At 37.4% G+C, this 23610-nt stretch overlaps 2 protein-coding genes across 2 annotated transcripts in view; both read right to left on the bottom strand.

Annotated features, from left to right (window-relative positions):
* The window catches only part of LOC139307937 (cytosolic phospholipase A2 epsilon-like), a 56128-nt gene extending 51286 nt beyond the window's left edge, over positions 1 to 4842 (bottom strand). The window contains exons 1-2 of the mRNA XM_070931297.1: positions 4804 to 4842; positions 4227 to 4301 (exon numbers count right to left, since the gene is read on the bottom strand). Of these exons, the coding sequence (XP_070787398.1) occupies positions 4227 to 4301; positions 4804 to 4842 (114 nt within the window). The remainder of the gene's footprint in view (positions 1 to 4226; positions 4302 to 4803) is intronic.
* Positions 4843 to 17938: 13096 nt separating this feature from the next.
* LOC139311366 (cytosolic phospholipase A2 epsilon-like) overlaps positions 17939 to 23610 on the bottom strand; it is a 40779-nt gene continuing 35107 nt past the window's right edge. The window contains exons 20-21 of the mRNA XM_070935791.1: positions 19317 to 19500; positions 17939 to 18141 (exon numbers count right to left, since the gene is read on the bottom strand). Of these exons, the coding sequence (XP_070791892.1) occupies positions 17939 to 18141; positions 19317 to 19500 (387 nt within the window). The remainder of the gene's footprint in view (positions 18142 to 19316; positions 19501 to 23610) is intronic.

The raw sequence follows: 23610 nt of genomic DNA, 5'->3' as shown, positions 1-23610 counted from the left end.
GACTGACTGATTTTGTCAGTGTCAATGGTGTTCAACAAGTGCTTCAGTTGTTTTGGGATTATACCTAAACCACCTATTCTATTGTCACTATTTTCACTTTCTTTGCCTACACTTGTTCTACTTTAATTTGCAGTTCTTTGTCTTTTGTGATTTTCTCCAGTTCTTTCTCTTCTATTCCACTGTATCGAAGTACTGCAATGTCCCACTATCTAGACTTTTTTGTTTTTCTTATCAACAATTGTTAAATCTGTGGTGTAACGTGGCAGGCCCTTGTCTGTCTGAATACTAAAGTTCCAAAACATTTTAGCTTTATTTTCTATTCCTTTGTCTATTTTGACAAGTTCTTGCCTGCAGGCAAATCATATTTCTTGCAGATATTCCAATGCACTTTGCCATGCCTTTGTTTGTAGTCAGTTTGTGCAGTCTTTCTGCAGCTGCTAGCTAGGTGGTCCATGGTTTCTTCAGCTTCAGCAGTGTTTGCTTCTGTTATTGTCTTCTCAGTTCTGGCTGTATATGCATTGTTCCTTAGGCTCATCTTGTACAGCCATAATTACCCAGTTGTCTTCAACTTTCCTGCTCTCAGCCAACAAAATCTTAGGCAACAGTTTTTGTTGTTATTTAGCTCAATACTTCAAATGTATATTGAAAATGTGGGCAACATGAAGAGTCATTTTATCATGCTTAGATTTATAGAAGAACCAGAAATTTCTGTGTTAAAATACATCTGATGATACAAAGAATTTTAAAGATCAACATTCAACTGAAACCAGAATTTTCTTTGCTGTGGTTAGCGAACAATCAATTAGAAAAGAGACATAGATTGCACCAGGGGTGAAATGCTCCCGGTTCAGACCAGATCAGCCAATCCATTAGCGATGGCGGCGGGTAGTTTGGAGAACCGGTAGCAAAAATCCCTGCACCCCCTCCCCATGCCCACCCAATCGCTCGGTCCCCACTTGCCCACTTGCTGCTTCTTTCATGCTCTCTCACTTTTTCTGCCTTGCTTCAGCTGCTGCAATCCATTGCATCAGCTAGCAACTCAATCTGCCTGCCTGAAATCAATGCAATCAGTGAGCAACTCAATCTGCCTGCTTTCTGCCTTCAATTTGGTAAGTAACTGGTTTTTTATTTTTTTGTGGGGGAGCTTTAAAAAAATAGTTAATTGGGTTTTTTAGGAGTTTTATTTTTTTCTTAACTTTAAATTAAGGAAGTTTTAAATTTAGCTGCTTTTATCTAAAAATATAAATAAAATAAAATAATAAAATATTTGTGCAGCTTTCTGAGATTTGGTGTGTTTCTGTAGTGTTTCACTCTAACTACACAAACTCACAAAATCTCACAAAGCTGTATGTGGCATTTTGTGTGGAAAAAGTGTGAAAATTGGTTTTTGAGCTTTTTGTGGCTGTGACGTTCCTGCTTGTTGCAGGGGCCATTTTGGGTGAAGTGCAGCTACTTTTACATTATGTGTGAGTCAGTTGTGTTGTGTTGTGTTGTGTTGTGTGTGTGTGTAAAGTGTAAAAGTTGGTTTTTGAGCTTTTTGTGCCTCTGTGAGGTTCCTGCTTGTTTCAGGGAGCATTTTGGGTGAAGTGCAGCTGCTTTTACATTGTGTGTTAGTCAGTTGTGTTATGTGTGTGTAAAGTGTGAAAGTTGGTTTTTGGTAGCTCTTATTGTTTTGTGTACTTTGTTTATTATTTTTATTATTTTTTATTATTGGCCACACCCACCTGGTCACCTGACCACCAAGCCATGCCCATCAATTAAGCCCCATCCACAGAACCAGTAGGGAAAATTTTTAGATTTCACCCCTTGATGGCACACACACAAAAAGGAAGACTCTGATGTTCTCATAATGGAGGAATGGTTGTCAAAGATATAGAACCGATTCCTTACACTGTTGCATTTGAAAGGTCCAGGAAGTGAACATGGAAGGAAGGAAAAGGTGTTGAATCACAATTCCTAACCATTGCAGAACTAGGATCCACTTTGGACAAAGGTTGTTGGTTGCAGTTAAGTAAAAATATCAATCAATCAATCAATCAGAATAGAGCTGGAAGGGACCTTGGAGGTCTTCTAGTCCAACCTCCTATACCATTTGAGACAAGTGGCTATCCAGTCTCTTAAAAACTTCTAGTGATGAAGCACTCACAACTTCAAAAGGCAAGTCATTCCACTGGTTAATAGTTCTCACTGTTAGGAAGTTTTTCCTTAATTCCAGGTTGCTTCTCTCCTTGATAAGTTTCCATCCATTGTTTCTTGCCTTGTCTTTTGGTGCTTTGGAAAATAAGTTGATCCCTCTTGTTTGTGGCAGCCCCTCAAATGTTGGACTACTGCTATCAAATGGTTTTTAATGGGATTTTTAAATTTTATAGACTTGCGGTTTTAAATTGGGTGGCCGATTGATTTAATCTCTTTTAATTATTTTAACTTTTGTATTGTATGTATTTTAATTTTGGCTGTTCACCGCCCTGAGTCCCTTTGGGAGAAGGGCGGTATACAAATTAAATTAAATTAATTAAATAATAAATAAATGTCAGTATTCCAATATTTGAAAGACTGCGACAAACAAGTGGGGGTCCACCTATAAAAACATATCTTCCTTAAATGGTCTATTAGAATTCTTCAATCTGACCAACAGATTTTTTATTGCATTCATGAAATTTTAATATTTATGTATGCCTAACTTCCATAGAAATGGCAATCTCTCACAACCTCAAGTCATATTGAAATTAATAAAAATGGGAAATGCTTGTGGGGGAAAGTTGTTTTATTTATGAGTTTAAACTTCAGTCAACTTCAACTTCTCCTTTGATGCCTAGAATAATCCAATATCGGCATCCCAAGATCTACAGAAAGAAAAGAGGGCAAAATCTCTCCCAGTCACTGGTGTTGCAGCAGGAGTTGGTGTGTGTGTAAAGCATTGAGAGCACAAACCAGTGGTTCTTAGCGGTGGTGAAATTCAAATTTTTTTACTAATGGTTCTGTGGGTGTGGCTTGGTGGGTGTGGCACGGTTTGGTGGGCGTGGTTTGGTGGGCGTGGCAGGGGAAGGATACTGCAAAATCCCCATTTCCACCCCAGCCAGAGGTGGTATTTGTTAGTTCTCCGAACTGCTCAAAATTTCCACTACCGGTTTTCCAGAACCTGTCAGAATCTGCTGGATTTCACTCCCGGTTCTTAGGCTAGAAAGGACTGTTAAGTCAGCATAGTTCAAATGGCTTCCAATACCATAAAGAGAATAGACAAGTAACTGTTGCTTTGGACAGGCAAGAGGACAAAGTCTAGAATTCCATCCTGAATCATTAATCTTTCTATATATACTGCTCAAAAAAATAAAGGGAACACAAGCAGAAGACATCCAAGATCTGAATGAATGAAATAGCCTTATTAAATACTTTGTTCGTTACATACAGTAGTTTTGTGTTCCGTTTAGTTGTTTGAGCAGTGTATAAACTACTGTATGTAAAGAACAAAGTATTTAATAAGGCTATTTCATTCATTCTTTCATTCATTCAGATCTCGGATGTCTTCTGTTTGTGTTCCCTTTATTTTTTTGAGCAGTATATTTTGAATTTTGTCTCTTGCCATAGGAAGCTTGCTATATCTGTGGCTTCGTTCCTGTCTGCAGGAAAGAAAGTAATTGGAGTTATGATTGAAAGTCTTCCATGGAACCATTTCCTGATTAAAAGGCTAAGTGCTTGGATATCTGAAATTTACTGTCAAGAATTAAGTTTGGTATTAGTACATGAGGAAGAATTCAATAATTCATTTCCTAAAATACTGTAACTAGTCCTTATGCTAGTGAGGAGCACAAATCACCTAATTTCATACTGTCAGCAACAAAATTATATTTTTTGCTGACATTGTTAATTGGCAGCTTTCTGCAATTTAGTGGGCATGATTTCCAAGTAAAACTACAGCTAGCTGTGATGTGAGGCACAGAGAAACATGGATTCTAGCAAAGACAGTAATACCCCTTTGCAAACTAATATTTAGTTGACTGGGAAGGTAGTAATAAAAAAAAAACAGATATAGTAAATTCTTAGGCAATTTGTCTAAAAAATTGTTCTTGCAATTTTCTTGCTCAAGAAAGACATTAACTCTTTATTAAAGAGTTAATAAACATTAACATTTAGTTTATTAACTAAATGTTTATTTATCCTATGCTCATAATAAAAACTCTTGCCCAGTTAAACCATTCATTTTTAATTTTCTGTTTTAGATTCATTACCTTACATCCTACATGTGCTTGAACAGCATGTTGACTCTCTGGTATTTCCCAAAATTTTGTTTTTCTGTTTGGAACCTGCCAAATAAAATAAGTGTATAAAATACAAGACTGCCAGAGGGACAAGAGAGACTTTTGTTGTAGTACATTTTAATAATTACAGGCATTTCTTCTAATTCACATTCTGTATACATTTACAAATATTCCTTAAACAGTACAAATAGCTAACCAAACAGCTTAACCAACACAAATCGCATCAGCATACCCTACAGGAGGATTTTTCTTTCTAAAAAAAAAATCTCAGTAGAAAAGAAGAACATTCAGACATACTTTCTCATCAGCGTCTTTCATCTCCTACATATACATATCTCTCAGCAGCAATTTTCATATCTGGATTCAAACAAAATTTACTCTGTATGATGATGATGAGATCAAAGCCATGCATGACAGCTTTTTACAAGTCTTGTTTTCAACTAACTTGTTTCTCCTTTTTTTTTTCTAGATAAGATAAAAATAAGTGCATGTACACCAATATGAACAACCTGTCCAGTGACTCTTTTTCAAGTTGTATAGTTCTTACCTTCAGGAAAGTAGTGAGTGATTCCATTCTAGAAACCATTATGTCCAAGTGAGGCTCTATGAAGAACACATCTAAGATAATAATGGCTCCTAAAAGATATTTACAAGCTTTGAAATGGTAAAAGTAGGTGTTACAAACATTGAGTCAGAGCCCCACCTCTTGCAATTTCAGCTGCAGAAAGAATCCGTAGGTATGTAGCAAGAATGGAATTGCCTCTCTCAAAACTCCTAGCAAAAAATAGGGGTAAAAAAACCCCAATATCTAGCAACTAATTTTTTTTTAAATTAGCTTTTATCTAATTAAAATCAGATCAAAGCTATTCAGATGTTAAGAACCTGCCAGGCATAGCACAAATCTCCAAAACAGAGTATTCCTTACTGAATGGCGTCTCTTTCCTTGATTACTATCTGCCCGAACGTTGGTAATGAAGCCACCAAATCTGTTTCGCTTGAGCATAGAAAGTGGTGCTGCCTCTCAGATCAGTCATTCAAAGTACCTGTTGCTCTTTGATTACAATTCTTTCTGTAACACCCCCAGGTTGGTAACCCTATCAGTCCTACTGCCAATCTCGGTTAGTCGGACTTAGTCCTTCTGATGTCACTGAGAATTACATATTGGAATGCAGTCCTGGTCTCCTGAAGCATCCTGTGTGTATTCTGTGTACATTCCAATGGTGCTTCCAAGTCTTAATATTTGATGCAATTAATTACATTAATGCCATCTGAGATTAAAAATGGTTAGTATAGCTCCACCGACCATCACTTAGATCTGAAAGAGAATAAATGGTGAGTTCTATGAAACTGTCATATCCTGTCATATTTTAAGAGCCCCTGATTGCTTGATAAAGAGTCAAAGAGAAAAAAGTTGATTTTCATAAAACCCTAAACCATAGCAATGCATATTCCGCAGTAAAAGGTCATTATGCTTTCAGGGCCACATAACTTCAGAATTAGGATTAATAAAGCATTTCATTAGCTTCCCAATATCATAAAAAGCTTAATGGAGCTTAACAACCAAGGGTTACAATTTCAGCCTTCTCTATTATATCAGGACCATGATATGGTGATATTTATATGCGGTGCAGGGGTGGGTTCTAAATTTTTTTACTACCAGTTCTGTGGCCGTGGCTTATTTTGTGGGCATGGCTTGATGGTCATGTGACAATTCTTTAGGATTTAGCAGAGGTACTGGTCTACCAGGCTTTTAACTGCTTGCAGAGCTGTACTGGTCTACCCATTTATTTTTGCAGGCACCGGTCTACTCATTTGTTTTTGGAGGCATCGGTCTACCACCAAACTGCCTTTTACCATTGATCAGCTGTAGGGCGGCCTTTAGAAGCCCCCCGGCAAGAGTTTAAACAGTTTTTTTCCTTCTAGCCGATCAGCTGGGACTCAGGAGGCAGCAATAGATTGGGGGTGGGGCCAAATAAAAGGTAAGAGTAATGTGGGGGGGCGGCAGGGGGGCAGGGGGGCAGAACCGGTTCAGTATCGTCACTGCTACCGGCTCGGCCAAACCGTGCCAAATCAGGAGGAACCCACCATTGATGTGGTGTATGATTCTGAGTGGCTTGGCATGAGGTGGTCATTGGAATAAGGAAAAGGAGAAAAGAAGATCACATCTGTCTTTGAAGGGAGGCTGTGCTTTTGGGAGTCTGATGAGTTGAATTAGGTACTGAGGCAGCAGCTCAGTATCTATTAGCCCAGCCTAGAATCTAGATTTTGGGGTGTGGAGCTCTGGAAGGACACTCACCTCCTCAATTGCTAAAAGACAAGCTGCCAATCTAACCTAAAAATTGGAGGAAGGGAGGGAGAGAGAGAGAGAGAGGAGAGAAGGAGATGAAAAATACAGGTACTCCTCAACTTATAGCAGTTCGTTTAGTGATTGTTCAAAGTTACAACGGCATTGAAAAATATGACTTATGACCATTTTTCACAGTTATGACCTTGGCAGCATCCCCATGATCATGTGATCAAAATTCAGATGGCAACTGGTTCATATTTATGCCCATTGCTGTGTCCTAGGGTCATGTGATCATCTTTTGCGACCTTCGGATATGCAAAATCAATAGAGAAACCAGATTCACCTTAAGAACCATGTTACTAATTTATCAACTGCAGTGAGTCACTTAACAACTGTGGCAAGAAAAGTCGTAAAATGGGGCAAAGCTCATTTAATAAACTTAACAATAGAAAGCTTGGCCTCAATTGTTGTAGTAAGACAAGGACTACTTGTATGTGCACAGAGTGAAGAGATTGACTGGAGAGAAAAGTTAAGTGTGTGGAACATCTGTCAGTTCCTGGATGGGAAGGGAGAAGAAAGGTACAGAAGTGAAGATCCAGAGGGCATGAGCTCCACCCAAGACTCAAGAATGTGAAGGAGGGACCTGACTGGCTTCATGAGGTAGTGATTTCATCCAAGATCCCAGAAGGGAAGTAGGGATATCCACTGCTGCTGGAGAAGATCTGGTCTTTGAGGAAGGACTGGGCAGAAGACACAAAACATAAAATGTCTTCTCTGACTTGTTTACTGTGTTAATTGCCATCACTGCAAAAGCAATGTACCTCCAGTTCAAAAAAAGAACTGTACCAGAGTAACATCAATTATCCCATCCCAAAAATCTTTTGATGAAGAGTACTTTCACCTAAGATTGTTCACCATCTTATTAATGGCATCATAGATTACATATTCATAGTTTGTTTGTTGAGCTACATTTCTCTGGATAATACTACTCTATAAACAATGACTTATAAACCACAATAACTGAATCGATACCATCTGGTGAGTCAAAATATTATGGCTTAGCTCAGGGATGAAATCCAGTAAGTTCTGACAGGTTCTGGAGAACTGGTAGCGGAAATTTTGAGTAGTTCACAACCGGTAGCGGAAATTTTGAGTAGTTTGGAGAACCAGCAAATACCACCTCTGGCTGGCCCCAGAATGGGGTGGGAATGGAGATTTTGCAGTATCCTTCCCCTGCCACGCCCACCAAGCCACACCACGCCCACCAAGCCAGACCACGCCCACCAAGCGATGCCCACAGAACCGGTAGTAAAAAAAATTGAATTTCACCACTGTTTTAGCTTCATTTGTAAATCTTCTAATTCATTCTAGTTAAACTGGAGTAATAGGAGTGCAGGTTGGACTTAAACCAGAGAGAATTGAATTAATTGTTGAATCACGTCTATGCATCCGTCTCTAAATATAGTATTGTAGGTATTTCTTATTCTGAAATGTCCTTGGTTGTATCCCTCATGTATCCTAAGAATGGAATTTTTTATGATTGCACCAGTCTTTGCCTGGTAGTGACTAATTTATTACGGAGTTGAAAGGCAGCATGATTCAAGAATATCTGTTGCTGGGCCTCCTTATCCCTTTCCTCTTCCATGGCAAATGCAGTGTCAGTGAATTATAATAACAATTTAAGACTTAGATATGCTCTTAGTCACAGGGTTGAGAAGGATATCCATGTCTCCCTTTGTAGTTAGCATTTTGTTTCCTTATTAGTAATAAAGCCACTTCTGTATTTGGTAACTGCCACTGGTTCATTCACGTGCTTGAACTTTGATTGACAATCAGTAGAGGACCTTAGAATCTTATAGCTCTTGCTCAAGTACAAAAGATCGGTCACTCACTGTAACCCACCAGCTTTCGAAAACAACAAGATCTTTTCCAGTTGTTGATGCTTTGGAGATGAGTTTTCCATCACGTTCATGGCATCGCAAGCAGAAAACACCTTCACAACTCTTCCTAGTCAGAGTCTGTTCCGTAAAGTAGGTCTGTCTACTCACCCCATGGATTGATTGGATTAAACATTGCACTGAGCTGCAGTGGCGCAGTGGTTAGAGTGCAATGAAGTACTGCAGGCAACTTCTGTTGCCTGCTGTCAGGCTGCAATTTGATAGTTCCAATCTCATCAGGCTCAAGGTTGACTCAACCTTCCATCCTTCTGAGGTCGGTAAAATGAGGAGCCATTGGGGGCAATGTGCTGACTCTGTAAACCGCTTAGACAGGGCTGTAAAGCACTATAAAGCAGTATATAAGTAAGTGCTATTGCTATTAAATAAGGGCCTCAAACATTTTGGTCTGAAGACACACTGAACTGTTGAGACTATGTTGTGGGTGAATGATTTTGAAAAATAGCTTACTTAGGAGATATGTAACTGGTTATAGTAAAGTTCATAATGAAGATATAATGTGAATTGTTGTGCTCAGCCCAACGTGTAAATCCAAGGTTTACTATGAAGCATGAAAACAGTCTTTAAAGGTCAGTAACTTTATTATTATTATTATTATTATTATTATTATTATTATTATTATTATTATTATTATTATTATTAAAATTTATATGCCGCCCCTCTCTGGAGACTCAGGGCAGCTCACAATACATTTAAAAAAAACCATTCTAAAAACATTTAAAAGATTAAAAAACATTAAAAACCTTAGAACACATTCACACCATTCATGGCCGGATCTCGCCAGATTGCAAAGCGAGATCAATGGCCCCAGGCCTGCCGGAAAAGCCAGGTCTTCACAACTTTTCGGAAGGACAGTAGGGTGGGAATGGTCTGGACCTCAGGAGGTAACTGGTTCCAGAGAGCTGGGGCAGCCACAGAGAAGCCCCCCCCCCGCGGGCCCGCCAGCCGGCATTGTTTAGCTCATGGGCCTCTCAGGAGCCCAACTCTTTGGGATCTTACCGGTCGCTGGGAGCTATGCGGTAGAAGGCAGTCTCAAAGATAATCTGGCCCTGAGCCATGTAGGGCTTTAAAGGTAATAACCAACACCTTGAATTGTGCTCGGAGACCAATAGAGAGCCAGTGCAGCTCACGGAGAATTGGTGTAATGTGGGTGTATCTAGGTGCACCCACAACAGCTCACGCGTCTGCATTCTGGACCAGCTGCAGTCTCCGAACACTTTTCAAGGGTAGCCCCATGTAGAGGGCATTGCAATAATCTAACCGTGAGGTGACAAGGGCATGAGTGACTGTGAACTGAACTGAACTATGTCAACTGAACTTGACATAGTCACCAGTGTATTTAGAACACAATTGTTGTTACTGTTTCTTTCAAGAATCTTATTTCTGGTCTGATAACATCATAGTATTTCAAGACTTTACAATGGAAAAGGCATAAATTCAACTGTTAAGTCCAATGCTGTATTTATTTATTTCTAGACACATTGGTCCATTAGAAAATCAATCAAATAAAGAAAATAACTCTAGTAGGACCACTCAAAAACTTATTTGAATCAAGTTTTACATGTTTTTTCTTCAAACTGAACCTTAGAAACTGGTTAAACAGAGGTGGCATGGAAATATTTATTAACTTAATGCTCTGTTATTAAATTCAAAATGATTTATATTTTTGACAGCATTAATTTACATTTATAAGTTGCTTATAATATTATTTTGAATTGAATTGATTTTGAATAATTGATTTTGATTTATTTTAGTTAATTTTATGGATACCTGTAAACCTTTCTGGCAGTTTTATTAGCAGCAAGAAAATTATTACAGGCAGTTATGGAGCTTGTAAGAGATTAATGCTACATGGGACACTATCATGTTATCAGTCTGTATAGTATTAATTGCAATAGACAGAAATGAATACTGATCTGTGAATGAAAATGCTGCATTCTGGTGTAAACAAATGATGCTTCTAGTACTAAAACCTATTTTTATTATTTTTATTTATTGAATTATTATTATTATTATTAACTTTGATTCATTAAACATGAAACTCAATCAACTGATTATTTAAAAATGTACCAAGTGCCCCGATGACAATGGGTATCACTGTTACATGTTTCATCCATAGCCATGTAGTTTCGATGGTCAGATTGCAATATTTCGTGATTTTTTCCAGTTCTTTTTCTTTGACTCTGGCATCTCCTGGTACAGCGATATCAATAAACTGTATGCTTCGGCCCTCTACAACTGTGATATCTGGCGTGTTATGTTCCAAATCATGATCCGTCTGTATTCGAAAGTCCCACAAGATCTTCACTATCTCATATTCGGTAACTTTTTCCACTTTGTGCTCCTATGACTTTTTGGATACAGGTATGTCGTATTTTTTACATAATGACCAGTGGACTAATTTAGCAACTCGATCATGTCTAGCTTTGTAATCAGTTTGCGTGATTTTGCTGCACTCACATATTAAGTGTGAAACAGTTTCAACTTTGTCATTGCAAAGTCGGCAGTTTGGATTGTCAGTGGATATTTTTATCTTCGCTTTCATGGCATTAGTTTGTAGTGCTTGTTCATGAGCAGCGAGTATTAAACCTTCCTTTTTTGATGGTTCCCATCTTAAGCCATGTCCATGTAAAGTTGTCATCACATTTTCCTTCAATGTTTTTCAAGTGCTGTCCATGCAAAGCTTTGGTTTTCCATCTATTTAATCTGTAATCCAGCTGTTTTTCCTTATATTCTGCCTTTGTTTCTGTTGTTTTTATAATGTTCTCCATTTTCACAGCCTGCAGCAATTTTTCTTTGGTTCACATAATCATTCAAATTTCATTTTTCTTCTACAGTTTGATGGATTTGTAATAGCCCTCTGCCTCCTATTTTGCTTGGCAGGTACAACCTTTCGATGTCACTTCGTGGATGTAAAGCATGGTACATATTGAAAAGTTTGCGCATTTTCCAGTCCATGTTTTCCAGTTCAGCCAAAATCCAGTTGATGATTCCAGCTGAGTAACGTATCACTGGAACTGTCCATATATTAATGGTTTTATTTATGTTTCCAGCATTCAGCTTTGATTTTAATATTTTGCGGACCCTCCTGATATATTCCCTTTGTGTTGACTTGTTGACTTTTCCATTCAAGATGTTATCTGCTTCCAATATGCCTAGGTATTTGTAACCTTTGCTAATGCTTTCACCATGCTTCCATTTCCCAGTTCTATTCCTTCTATTTTTTTAATTTTTCCTCACTACATGGATAATATAGCACATTTTTCAAGTCCAAAGTTCATTTTGATGTCACTGCTGAACAGTTGAACTGTGTTGAGTATTGATTTAAGTTCAGTGGGGCTTTTTGCATACATTTTTAAGTCATCCATGTATAGTAGATGGTTTACTTTGCCATGTTGGCTTTAGAATTGGTATCCCAATTTTGTGTTTCGTAGGATTATTGTCAGTGGAATTAAGGTGATGTTGAACAGTAGTGGTGAAAGTGAGTCCCCTTGGAAGATTCCTTGTTTGATGTTGACTTCAACAATGTTCTCCCCATTTGCTGTTAGAACTGTTTTCCATTTTCGCATATTTGCTTTCAAAAATGTATCGAATTTTTGCTGATTCCAAAGTTTTCCAGACAGGTGTTAATCCATCTTTGGGGTAAAGAGTCAAATGCCTTCTTGTAATCAATCCATGCTATATTTAAATTCATTTTTCTTCGTTTTGCATGTTTTAGTACCATTTTGTCAATGAGCAGCTGATCTTTTGTTCCTCTTGATTTTTTATAATTTCCTTTTTGTTCTACTGGATACAAACTGTTTTCCATCAGATGATTGAATACTGAATTTGCCAGTATTCTTGTAAAAAGTTTGAACGTTGTTGGCAGACAAGTAATTGGGTATTATTATTATTAATATATAATTAATATATTATATTAATATTAATTAATTAATTAATTAATTATATAATTAATATAATATTATCTTTTATTCATTAAACATGAAACTAGTCAACTGAACATTTAAAAATGTGTCACAAATACCATTGACTGGTGCTAATGGATGTTACGGGTTGCTGCCAGCGTCCTAGGTATCAACCAAGTTGTTGTTGTTGTTGTTGTTGTTATTATTATTATTATTATCATCATCATCATCTCTTAGCTGTTTTGATTCAATGCAGCATATTCATGCAACACTATGAAAGTATGGGTCACATTTTGAAAAAAAAAATGCAGCAGTTCCCAATACATTTATTCCATTTTGTTATTTAAAACTAGCTATCATTCCACAATCAGTTGGCTGAAATTTAATAAAGTTAATTTGTAGGAAATCCAGTGGGATACAACTTTTCTTGAATGAATTACTAATTAGGATTGTTTTCTTCCTGCCATTTACTTTTAATTACCATGAGTTCTAGAAAAATATTCCATCAAGGAAGTTGTTTTAGGAAACTAAATACTTTAATTACACAGTTTCTTGTAATCATTTTCTTGCTTTCAGTAAAGAGAAAGAAGACAATTCTGAATATTAATATTCATTTTGACTTGTCATAATTATGGTTGTTAAAGGTTCGGTTACAGAGATTATCCAATTATTCTTTTATTTCTAAGCTTGTATACCCAGAAATTCCATTTTAAAATCTTATTTCAAACCTATCTGGGAACTTAGTCTGTTTGAACTTCCCAAAATCAGCATTTTAATCACCCCTTTGCCATTAAGAAAAAATAACAATATAAACAATACAAATATTAAAAACAATTAAAAGCACACTATAGAATCACCAGGAGACCACAGTCATTCACAAACAGCGCAGCTCCACATCAATTTCTGATCTCCAAGCCAGACCGGAAACGAGGTCTTCATGCCATTCTAGAAGACCAGAAAAATCAGGGCCAGCCTGACCTCTGGGAGGGGGAGCAGGATGATGTTCCATAGTAGGTGAAAAGGCCCTCCTCTTGGGTCCATCAGATGGCATTCTCTAGTGGATGAAAGAAGTTTCTTCTGCTGGATCTGATGGGATGGGTCGAAGCCCCTGGGTGAGGTGGTCACTCAAATAACTTGGCTCCATGCCATACAGGTTTTTCTAAGTCCTCACCAGCATCTTGAATTGGACCTGGAAACAAACTGGTAACTAACGCAGCTTGTGGAGCAGAGATTTAACATGACCATAACTTCCCACATTGCTGCATTTTGCAGCTCAGATATGATCACCTGAGTTATCATAAGATAAATTATGATGACTCTTCCTTTGTACCTACTAGTTATGTCTTTATTGCACTCTAGTGAAGGGGTCACCAATCTTTCGGACCTCAGGGACCACTAAATTGATAATTTTAAATCCTGCGGACCAGTAATATGATTTTTTTAAAAAGATAAATAATATTTAGCGCAATATAAAAAATGCAAATAAGTTTTCTGCGGACCACCAAAATTTTCTTGTGGACCACCAGTGGTCCACGTACCACCAGTTGGTGACCACTGCTCTAGTGGGTGTCCAAAAATTGGCAGCCAGATCTACAGCTTTGGATCACCGTTTTGTAGTCAATCCCACATGTTCTAAATCTTAAATCTACTGTGTTATTGTTTGAGATATATTCCGGATGATTTCAATTTATTTAGGTTGATTGCTTTCCCATAACAACAAAATGTCATATTTAATCTCTCACGCACATCATACCCTCCCATATTGTAATGTTTAATTAATTTAACAGTCTGTGGTATTGTGAAATATGTAATTATAAGCATAATGAAAGAGCAGTAGTGTACATAGTTGACATGCAAAAGATTTCTTGATATCTTTTCATGGGGATGAAAAAGAGGTTTGTGTAAACCTGGAAAATTGCTTTCAATTCATGTAGTTCAGCCTTTCTTAACCCATTCCATTGCAGTTGCATAACTTTCATCAGCCTTTGTGAAGATTCTGCAGTATTGGGTAATGTGTTAAATAGACAGAAGGTGTCTATTTAACAGGTTTTAAATAGGTTTTTAAGACACATATGCTATATTTAACATATTTAAATATATCATTATCATTCCTGCCTTTTATACTGAGATTTAGCATTCAATAAGTCATTTTACATCTTTATGCAATAGATAAAGGTAGGGTATTCATTTAAGAATACATAAAAAAATAAACAGCAGGACCCAGAGTTCTTATTCTCTCTCTCCCTCCCTCCCTCCTCCCTCCCTCCCCCTCTCTCCCTCTCTTGTCTGTCTGTCTGTCTGTCTGTCTGTCTGTCTGTCTGTCTATCTATCTATCTATCTATCTATCTATCTATCTATCTATCTATCTATCTATCTATCTTAGTGTGGGGACCCTGTTGGAATTTTTTATTATGATGATGTTTGTCTCAGTCAGATCTGTCTATGTAGTTGTATGTTTTATAACTTTTTGTAGGCAATCCTGGTTTTTACCAGAGTAGATGGATGATAAATTTAAATAAATTATTAGCATAGCATACATAGCATAGCATAGCATAGCATAGCATAGCATAGCATAGCATAGCATAGCATAGCATAGCATAGCATAGCATAGCTCCTGTCTCTGGATAATATACTCTGGTCTATTCTGTTCCTTTCCTGTCCAAGCTTTTAGCCCGTATTAGTTTGAAAACTTAGATAATAAGGATATTCAAGTATAGTTAGAGATCTACCCAGCAGTTCAAAAGCATGCAAATGCAAATAGATTTAAAGGTACCACTTTGGTGGGAAGGTAACAGCATTCTGTGCACCTTTGGCGCATAGCAATGCTGGCCACATGACCACAGAAATTGTCTTTGGACAAAGCTAGCTCCCTTAGCCAAGAAATGGATATGAGCACCGTGCCCTAGAGTTTCTTGACAGGGAAACCTTTATCTTTACCTTTTTACAGTTAGATATAGCTTTCATATATAGTTCATGACAAAAAGCAGTCACTTCAGATTTGGACAACATGCTTATTAGCTTTGGTTAAGCCACAACTTTTTTAACTGCAGTGCCGCACAAGCTGGTGGAGGAGGTAAGATAAAAGTACATGTGTGTTTGTATTAAAGCACCAGAGAGGTACATGTAGTTTATGATTGGTGTGTTGTGTTGTACTCTGAGCTCTGCCTATGTTTCATTACCATATTAATGTTTGTATTAACCAAACAGTATGGTTTAACATCTTCTATGATCATGACCTAAACATTGGGCATTATATTATCTTACTGATACTGCATACTGTGTGATTTGTAGAACTCAGAAAATAATTTCTAAAAAGCTATTCCTTGAGTAACTGAAAAATCCTCCTTTTCTGACTTCTCCAAAAGGAGAACTTCAGCTTCCATCTATATTTTTCCAACTTTAATAGTTGCTTAAATATACACATTTTGACATTTGGAGTTGTTACAGAACAACAGGGAAATCTTTTCAACATTTTGGCACTGGTCTGAAAAACTATCTTCACTTGCATTTATGTTACGCTAATAATTTCATGTTCACTTTTGTCACAAGTAGCATATTGCCAAACAGAAAAGCAGAAGTCTCGATTATCAGTTCCCTGTCTAACACTATTTCAACCTTCCCGCCTCCCAGCCACAAAGGAAGTTTAATTGCTCTACAATGGAGTCAGTACAAATATTCTTCTTTCTTGAGGCAAGTGTTGCTTCTACTGAGATAAATAAGTCATCAAGTGACTTGTTGCTTTCCTCAAGAAGTGAGACACATTGTGAGGTATATGAAAGGCTCCAGTTATTTTAATCTGTCTTCCCTATGAAATAGCTCAAACAAACTATATGTGACCGGAAGCAGCTCCTTTGCTTCTGAAGTAATCATGGGGGAATATCTTTGGTGCATGTTCATGTATTCTCAGATGATGGAACTGAGCCTTAAACATAAATGGCAGCTCAGCTTTTTAAGAACTCAGCACTTCAAGAGAGGTGTAGGGTCCTTACTGCTTTCTGAACTTGGCTGTTTTCTTGCAAATGTTCATCACCCAGCTAGGTAACATCATCAGTACTGGAAATGAGTCAACACATTGCTTGTATATAAGCAGAGAACTAATCCAATAACAAGAGGTTGACTTGCTTCTTTAGTTCTATATGAACTCCTCCCACCTGCCTATCTTCCTTCCGCCCCACACTCCATCTCTGCCTTTGGCTGCCCTGCACAACATGGCCAAGATGAAGTTGCTGCTATATTCTGCCATTACTGACTATGAGAGGTCATTGGTGCTCTCTGAGCTTGGTTGTTTTCTTGCAGATGTTTCATTACCCAAACTAGGTAACAATAATCAGTTCTGATGGGTAATGAAACATCTGCAAGAAAACAACCAAGCTCAGGGAGCACCAAGGACCCCTCCCTTCAACTCTGAGCTGCAAATATTCTCCTTTATTGGTATTACTGCCTATCTACCAAAACAACTTACAGTTTGTGGAAGTTTTGTAAACTCCAGCATTTAAAGAGAAAAAAAAAACTTATTTCAGCCAAGGAAATATACATTTCTCCCCCCATCCTGACTTTTGTGAATGAGAGCATCTTTAAAATGAAATTCAGATTTCAGGGATTATGCAAAAGTATGCAGGTTCACCCATCCCATTAAAAATGTGGCTTATTTTTTTTGTTTTTTTGCTGATTTCTAATATTTTTAAACATTGACAGAGTATTTTATAAATACAGTTGTACATTTTTATTATTTATTTGATACAGAAAGTATCAAACATTAATGATTAAAAGTGGTATTTTTGATCCACTGTAATCATAAGAAAATTAGTAATTTTGTTGAGTTTCATTTTCTCATTGTAGAGACTCACAGTATTGTGAAGTTTGGGAACTCCTGCTTTACAATTACAAGGGTTGCATGCCAAATCTTTAAGGAAATAGAGGATTATTTCATGAAATAACACTGGGACTCGGAACAATTTTTTTATTTATAAAAACATTTAATATCTTACCTTTCTAGTAATCGTGTATCACATAGGATGGATAATATTTGTGTAGCATGCTAACTGTTAATCAGATGTTGATCTTTGAAACTTGATAGTATAAATAACTTTTTCTGAATTTCCATTTCAGATGAAGGGTGTCTTATATCTGAGTAATGTGCTATAAGCATCATGAGTGATTATTAAAGACAGCTTCTAATTTACCCCATGGTAGCTACAAACTTAGACATAAAGCTCAGAACTGGTATCTACATAATAAAGAGCACAGTATTATACTAATGATACCTCAAAATAAGGAAATTGATCAGATAGATTCTTGTTTGTAGAAGTCTGATACATTGACTTACACCACTAACTATTCCTAAAAAAAAGTAGGAAAGGAGGACCTCAGGCAGTTTCTTGTTGGAGTCAAAATGGAGTTGGCTTAGATTCCTGAATTCTTAACATATGCACAACTACATGTGTCCAATCACACTTGGCCAATAAAGGATTCTATTCTGTTTTATTCTATTCCACCTCACATTCTGCACAGGGACACAGAGAAATTGATTATTTCTTAAGGATGTTTTTTCCGTTCCACTGCCCTATCCAGTGCCTGCAGGATCAGATGTTGGTTATTTAGAACATTGTATTCACTCAGTTCTATCAGCTGATCATATTCTTCCTCAGTGAATGTCATTGAGTATGTTGAATATGGAGTGCTGTTACTGGAGATGTCAACCTCACCATATTTCATTTCTGACTCAGAGCGTTTGACACCTAAAAAGGGGGGAAAGGGGAGAGAATTGAAATATAAGTTGCCCAAACTAAAACTTACTATAAAGGCAATTTAGATTGTTAGAAGTTCATTTGATACATATAGAAAAGAATTATTTGTATTCAGGGTTGAACTGTGAAGTCCTTGGTGCTCTCTGAGCTTAGTTGCTTTCTTGCAGACATTTCAGTACAAAACTAGGTAATATAATCAGTGTTAGTAGGGAATGGGGTATGTTATCTAGTTTGGTAATGAAACTTTTACAAAAACAAATAAACAAAGCAAGTAAGCTCAGAAAGAACCAAGGGCCTAAAGTTCATTTGAGTGTGCAAGCACTCTTGAAATGGAGAAGAGGCAGGTCTGTACACAATGACAATACAGCCTGTGTTTTCTAATAAAGTTTTTTTAAAGATGGATTTTATTTAAATCAGATTATCATCAGTGTCGACTAGGGCAGAGATTCTCCAGCCAGCATAGCTGGCTTCAATTCTGGGAGTTGAAGTCCACAAGTCTTAAAGCGGCCAAGTTTGAAGATTTCTGGACTAGGGATATAGATAGAAGTACTGCATCTACTTGGAATAGCAATTTCAGGCCATTCTATTTTAGACTTTTACTGATTATTGTTAATATAATATGAAAATTGTCTTTTTCAAAAGAGTGTTTTGAAAACAGGATTTATGTATGTATTTTGTTAGATAGATGAGAGAAAGAGGGAGAGGGAGAGAGGGAGAGAGAGAGAGAGACGGAGATGTCTTTCAGTGTACAGTTACATTTGGATATTTCAGGAGGCTTTGGGATTTTTGGTTTTTAGAAGATCTTTTGCAAAAGAAAAGAACATGATCTAAAATAGAGGCTCTGTGCACCTTTCTCTACCCCATTTCTCTTTGTGTTCCTTTTGATTCCATGAATAATGAATAATGAATAATATTCATATTCAAACTAATCTTAACGTGCTTGAGTTAGAATGCTGGATTATGGGTCAAAGTCAACATGTTTGACATGTTTGACAAATCATGTCAACATGTTTGACAAAACAACTATGTTTCAAAATATGATATTTTATATAGCATTTTTTTTGTTTCATCACTCTTAACCATTGCTATACTAGAAATGTAGTGTGTACATTAATAACCTTGCTGGGCTACATTAATAATAAAAAATAATTACAACATTGAAATACCTGGGGCTTTATAGTAGCGAAAAGTATCATTAACTTGTGGGAAAAACAATAATATTGGTGCTGCTGGATTCTCAGTATCTTCAAATAAATAGCATTCCTTCAGATGTTTGTCATCATCCTTCAGGACAACTTTGGGAAATGGGATTCCTTGATCTGCATAGTAGTTGCATGATTGCTCCAGGGGCTAGATTTTTAAAAAAGTAAATATAATAATTAGTGCATGGATGTGTTGTTAAATCTGGCTTTAGAAAAGCAATAGCAATAGCAATAGCACTTAGACTTATATACTGCTTCATAGTGCTTTACAGCCCTCTCTAAGCGGGCTGTACAGAGTCAGTATATTGCCCCCAACAATCTGGGTCCTCATTTTACTGACCTTGGAAGGATGGAAGTCTGAATCAACCTTGAGCCTGGTGAGGAGCAAACTCCTGGCAGTGAACTAGTGATGGGTTTCAAAAATTTTCACTACTGGTTCCGTGGGCGTGGCTAGGTGGGGGGCATGTGACTGAGTGGGTGTGGCCAACTTGACATCACTCACGCATGACTCCCCCACCTAGCCACACCCACAGGAAAAGGTAGAAATTTTTTTGGAATTTCAACCTATCTATCCCCACCCTCCCTTCACCAGTCGCCCCCATTTTCCCTCCTTTAGTGGCCCCGGCCCTAGCCCCGCTTCCTCCCCCACCACTGCCTCTTTTTTTGGGCTGCTTATCTTCTGCGGCAGCTGGTCCAGGGTCCGGAAGGCAAGCTGACCAGAGTTTTCAGCATCCCCCAGCCAGCCGCTGCTGCTGGAAAGCGGCTGGCAAAGAAGCCTCCCAGTCACCGCTTCTTTGAGAGCCACTTTGCGGCTGCGGTGACTGGCTGCAGGCTGCAGGCTGCTGAAAAGTACCGGAGATTGCAGAAAAAGCTGCTATTGCTGCCACCATGTTCTTTGCGCATGAGCATCCCATTGAATTTGCAAGGCAATGGGATGTGCGTGTGCTAAGAATATGGCGGCGACGAACATGGCAGGCAGGGTGAGTGAGTGGCGACCGGGGACCAGTTCAGGGGTGTGGCCAGCTGACCATCGCTACCGGTTCGGCAACCTTGGCTAAATTTCCACCAACGGTTTGCGCGAACCAGTGCGAACCAGCTGAATACCACCTCTGCGGTGAACTGAATTAGCCAGCAATACTGCATTCTAACCCCTGTGCCACCACAACTCAAGACTGAGGAACATGAGACATTATTGCTGATGTATGCTGGATAATTGAGAAAGTCAAAGAATACCTAAATAAATCAATATACTTCATTGATTATAGATATGCCTTTGATTGTATCAGTCGTGTCAAGCGATGGAAAGGGCTCAGAAGAATAGAAATCCCAGAGTATCTCGTTGTCCTCGTGGGAAACTTATATAAAAGTCAGGAAGCCACAGTATTGATAGGACATGATGAAGAAGATTGGTTCCAGGTTTGGTAAGAAGTATGACATGACTGTATACTCTCCCCCTTTTTTTATTCAACCTATATGCTGAATATATATTAAGGGGAAGATGGATTAGAACAAGAGAAGTGTGGTACAAAATTGGAAGAAGAAATATCAATAATCTGTGTTATGATGAGGATGCTACCATTATCACTGGAAATCTGCAAGCTCCAGTAATAAATGTCAATAAGCACAGTGAAAAAATGAAACTAAAATTAATTATAGAGAAGACCAACTAATGACAATACAGTAGGTAGAACAACATGCCCTGAAACTGATAATAAAGGTATCAGAGTGGTAGATAGCTTCTGTCTTTTAGGATCAACCATCAACAGTAAAGGAACAAGGAGGCAACAAATATGCTGTATACTAGTATTAATAGAACAATCATGAACCCTTGGAAAATATATTCAAATGCCATGCTTTATCTACATCTACAAAGATTAGAATCGTGCAAGCAACCCCTCTATGGAAGCAAATTTGGACTCTTGGTGCTCATCTCTGTTTCTTGGCTGAGGGAGCCAGCATTGTTTGAAGACAATTTCTGTGGTCATGTGGCCAGCATGACTATGCACCAAAGGCTCACTGAATGCTGTTACTTTCCCACTGAAGTGGTACCTATTAACCTACCTGCATTTGCATGCTTTTGAACTGCTAGGTGAGCATCATGTCTCCAGATGGTAGCTAATATAGCATTAACAGCCAGAAGGTCAAGATTTAACTTCACTAAAATAATTATCACCCAAGATCATTACTGAATAATCATTATAAATTGCTCACAATGATTTTAGCTGAGAGAATGAAGATAGTTTTATAGAACTTTATTCAATAAGATCAGTGTGGAAGGGAGATCTACCTAAAATACAGCTGAAGGACAAATTCAGAAATGTATCGGATGTATTGAATAAGCATCAAACATTGATTTTTTTTTGATGCAGAAAACTCTTTCTCTGTTTGAACTGCACTTTTTGGTTTAAAATTTTGGAAGATATGGACATTGACAGGAATTTTAACAAATGGCTAAAATTGATTTATACCTCACAAAAGATACAGATAACTGTTAATGGAAAATTAACAAACTCCTGTGAGATATAGAAAGGAACTAGACAGAGATGTCCCTTGTCACCATTGCTTTTTATTTTATCTTTGGAAATATTGAACAGAAATATAAGATGAGATGATAGAATTACTGGAATGCAGATATGGAGAAATATATAAGTTATGCTTGCTGGTGACCTGGTGATAATTTTGGAAGACCCACTGGAAGGAATTGAAATATTAAAGGAAATATTAAAGAACTTTGGGGGGGAAGAGTTAGCTGGTTTTAAAATTAATAAACAAAAGAGGAAGATGTTAACAAAGAATGTGAAAATGGAAAAAACAAACAGAATTGATCGAAAAAATGGTTTTCAAATCAAGAAAAAAAGTGAAATACCTGTGTGTCACTATGACTAACGGGTGGCATTGTGGCTCAGCAGTGAAGACACTGGGCTTATTGGCTGGAAAGCCAGCAGCCCAGGTTTGAGACCCAAGCATCATATGACAGGATGAGCTCTTGTCCTCACCCAGCTCCTGCCAATCTAGCAGTTTGAGACGATGTGAATGTGAGAAGATAAATAGGTACCACTTTGATAGGAAGATAATGGCGCTCTATGATGTCATGTTGGTCACATGACCATGGAAATATCTTCAGACAGTGCTGATTCAATCACCTTGAAACCAAGATGAGCACTGCCCCCTGCAGTCTAGCAACACTAGAATAATTGAATAATTGTTGTACCAGATTATGTTCAGTCATGTAATGAAATCAAGAAGGACATGTTAAATTGGGAGAAATTACAATTGTCATTGTTGGGGAGAGTTTCTATTGCCAAGAATAATGATTTTGCTTCAAACAATACCGTTTATAATAACTGATGTATCCATTAAGCAATGGCAGCAATATATATTTAAGCTTGTATGTCAAGGGAAAAAACCCAGAGTTAAATATAAAATATTTTAAGATGCAAAGGAATGGGGAGATTTGGATTGCCTGGTTTGAAATTGAATTTTGCAGCTTGCTGTTTAGTCTTGAAAGTTGTATTCTAAAGAAAACTGGTTATGAAACATACCATTGGTATATGACTCAAAAAAAATTATCTAGAATACATAAAGATTCTTCAAATTTACGTTGAAAATATGGACAACATAGAGATTTTTTTTTTCATATTTGGTGGACTTTTTTTAAAAAAAGCCAGAAATGCTTATATGCATACAATGGTACAAAGAGTTTTAACAATCAATATTCAACTGAAACCTGAACTTTTCTTGCTGGGATCAATGGCCAGTCAATTAGAAAAGGAGCATGGAAGATTGTTTTTATATACGAGTAATTTGTGATTTATGGGTTTGAAGATTAGAAAGGATAGCTTATGGAAAGAAGGAAAGTATGATGTCACTTTAGACAGAGAGTGAAATACAAATGCATAACCACTGTCCAAGAGATCAGAAACTGCTTCTATATCATCTTTTCTCCCCCCCCTTTTTTTCTTTTTCTATTTTATTTTTACATTCACCATTCTTCCTTATTTTCTGTTTCTTTTCTAGTATTTGTCTAGTTTTCAGTTTATTTAAAAAATATTCAATAAATGTTGAAATATTGAAAAGAAAAAAAAATAAGTGAATGAAAACAGAGAATCCCTACTGAAAAATAGGATGAAGAAACAAGAGTTCAAAAGAAAGAGCCTTGGTAGTACAAGGGTTTAAGGCACCCTGTTATTAAGCTTATTAAGACCAGCTGCCTGCAATTACTGCAGGGTTCGAATCTCGCCAAGGCTCAAGGTTGACT

The sequence above is a fragment of the Pituophis catenifer genome, unplaced genomic scaffold, assembly GCF_029215685.1.
Source record: "Pituophis catenifer annectens isolate HBS135680 unplaced genomic scaffold, rPitCat1.0.hap2 SCAF_1, whole genome shotgun sequence".
NCBI classification, from domain to species: domain Eukaryota; kingdom Metazoa; phylum Chordata; class Lepidosauria; order Squamata; family Colubridae; genus Pituophis; species Pituophis catenifer.
This window is presented reverse-complemented; position numbering and strand designations above follow the sequence as displayed.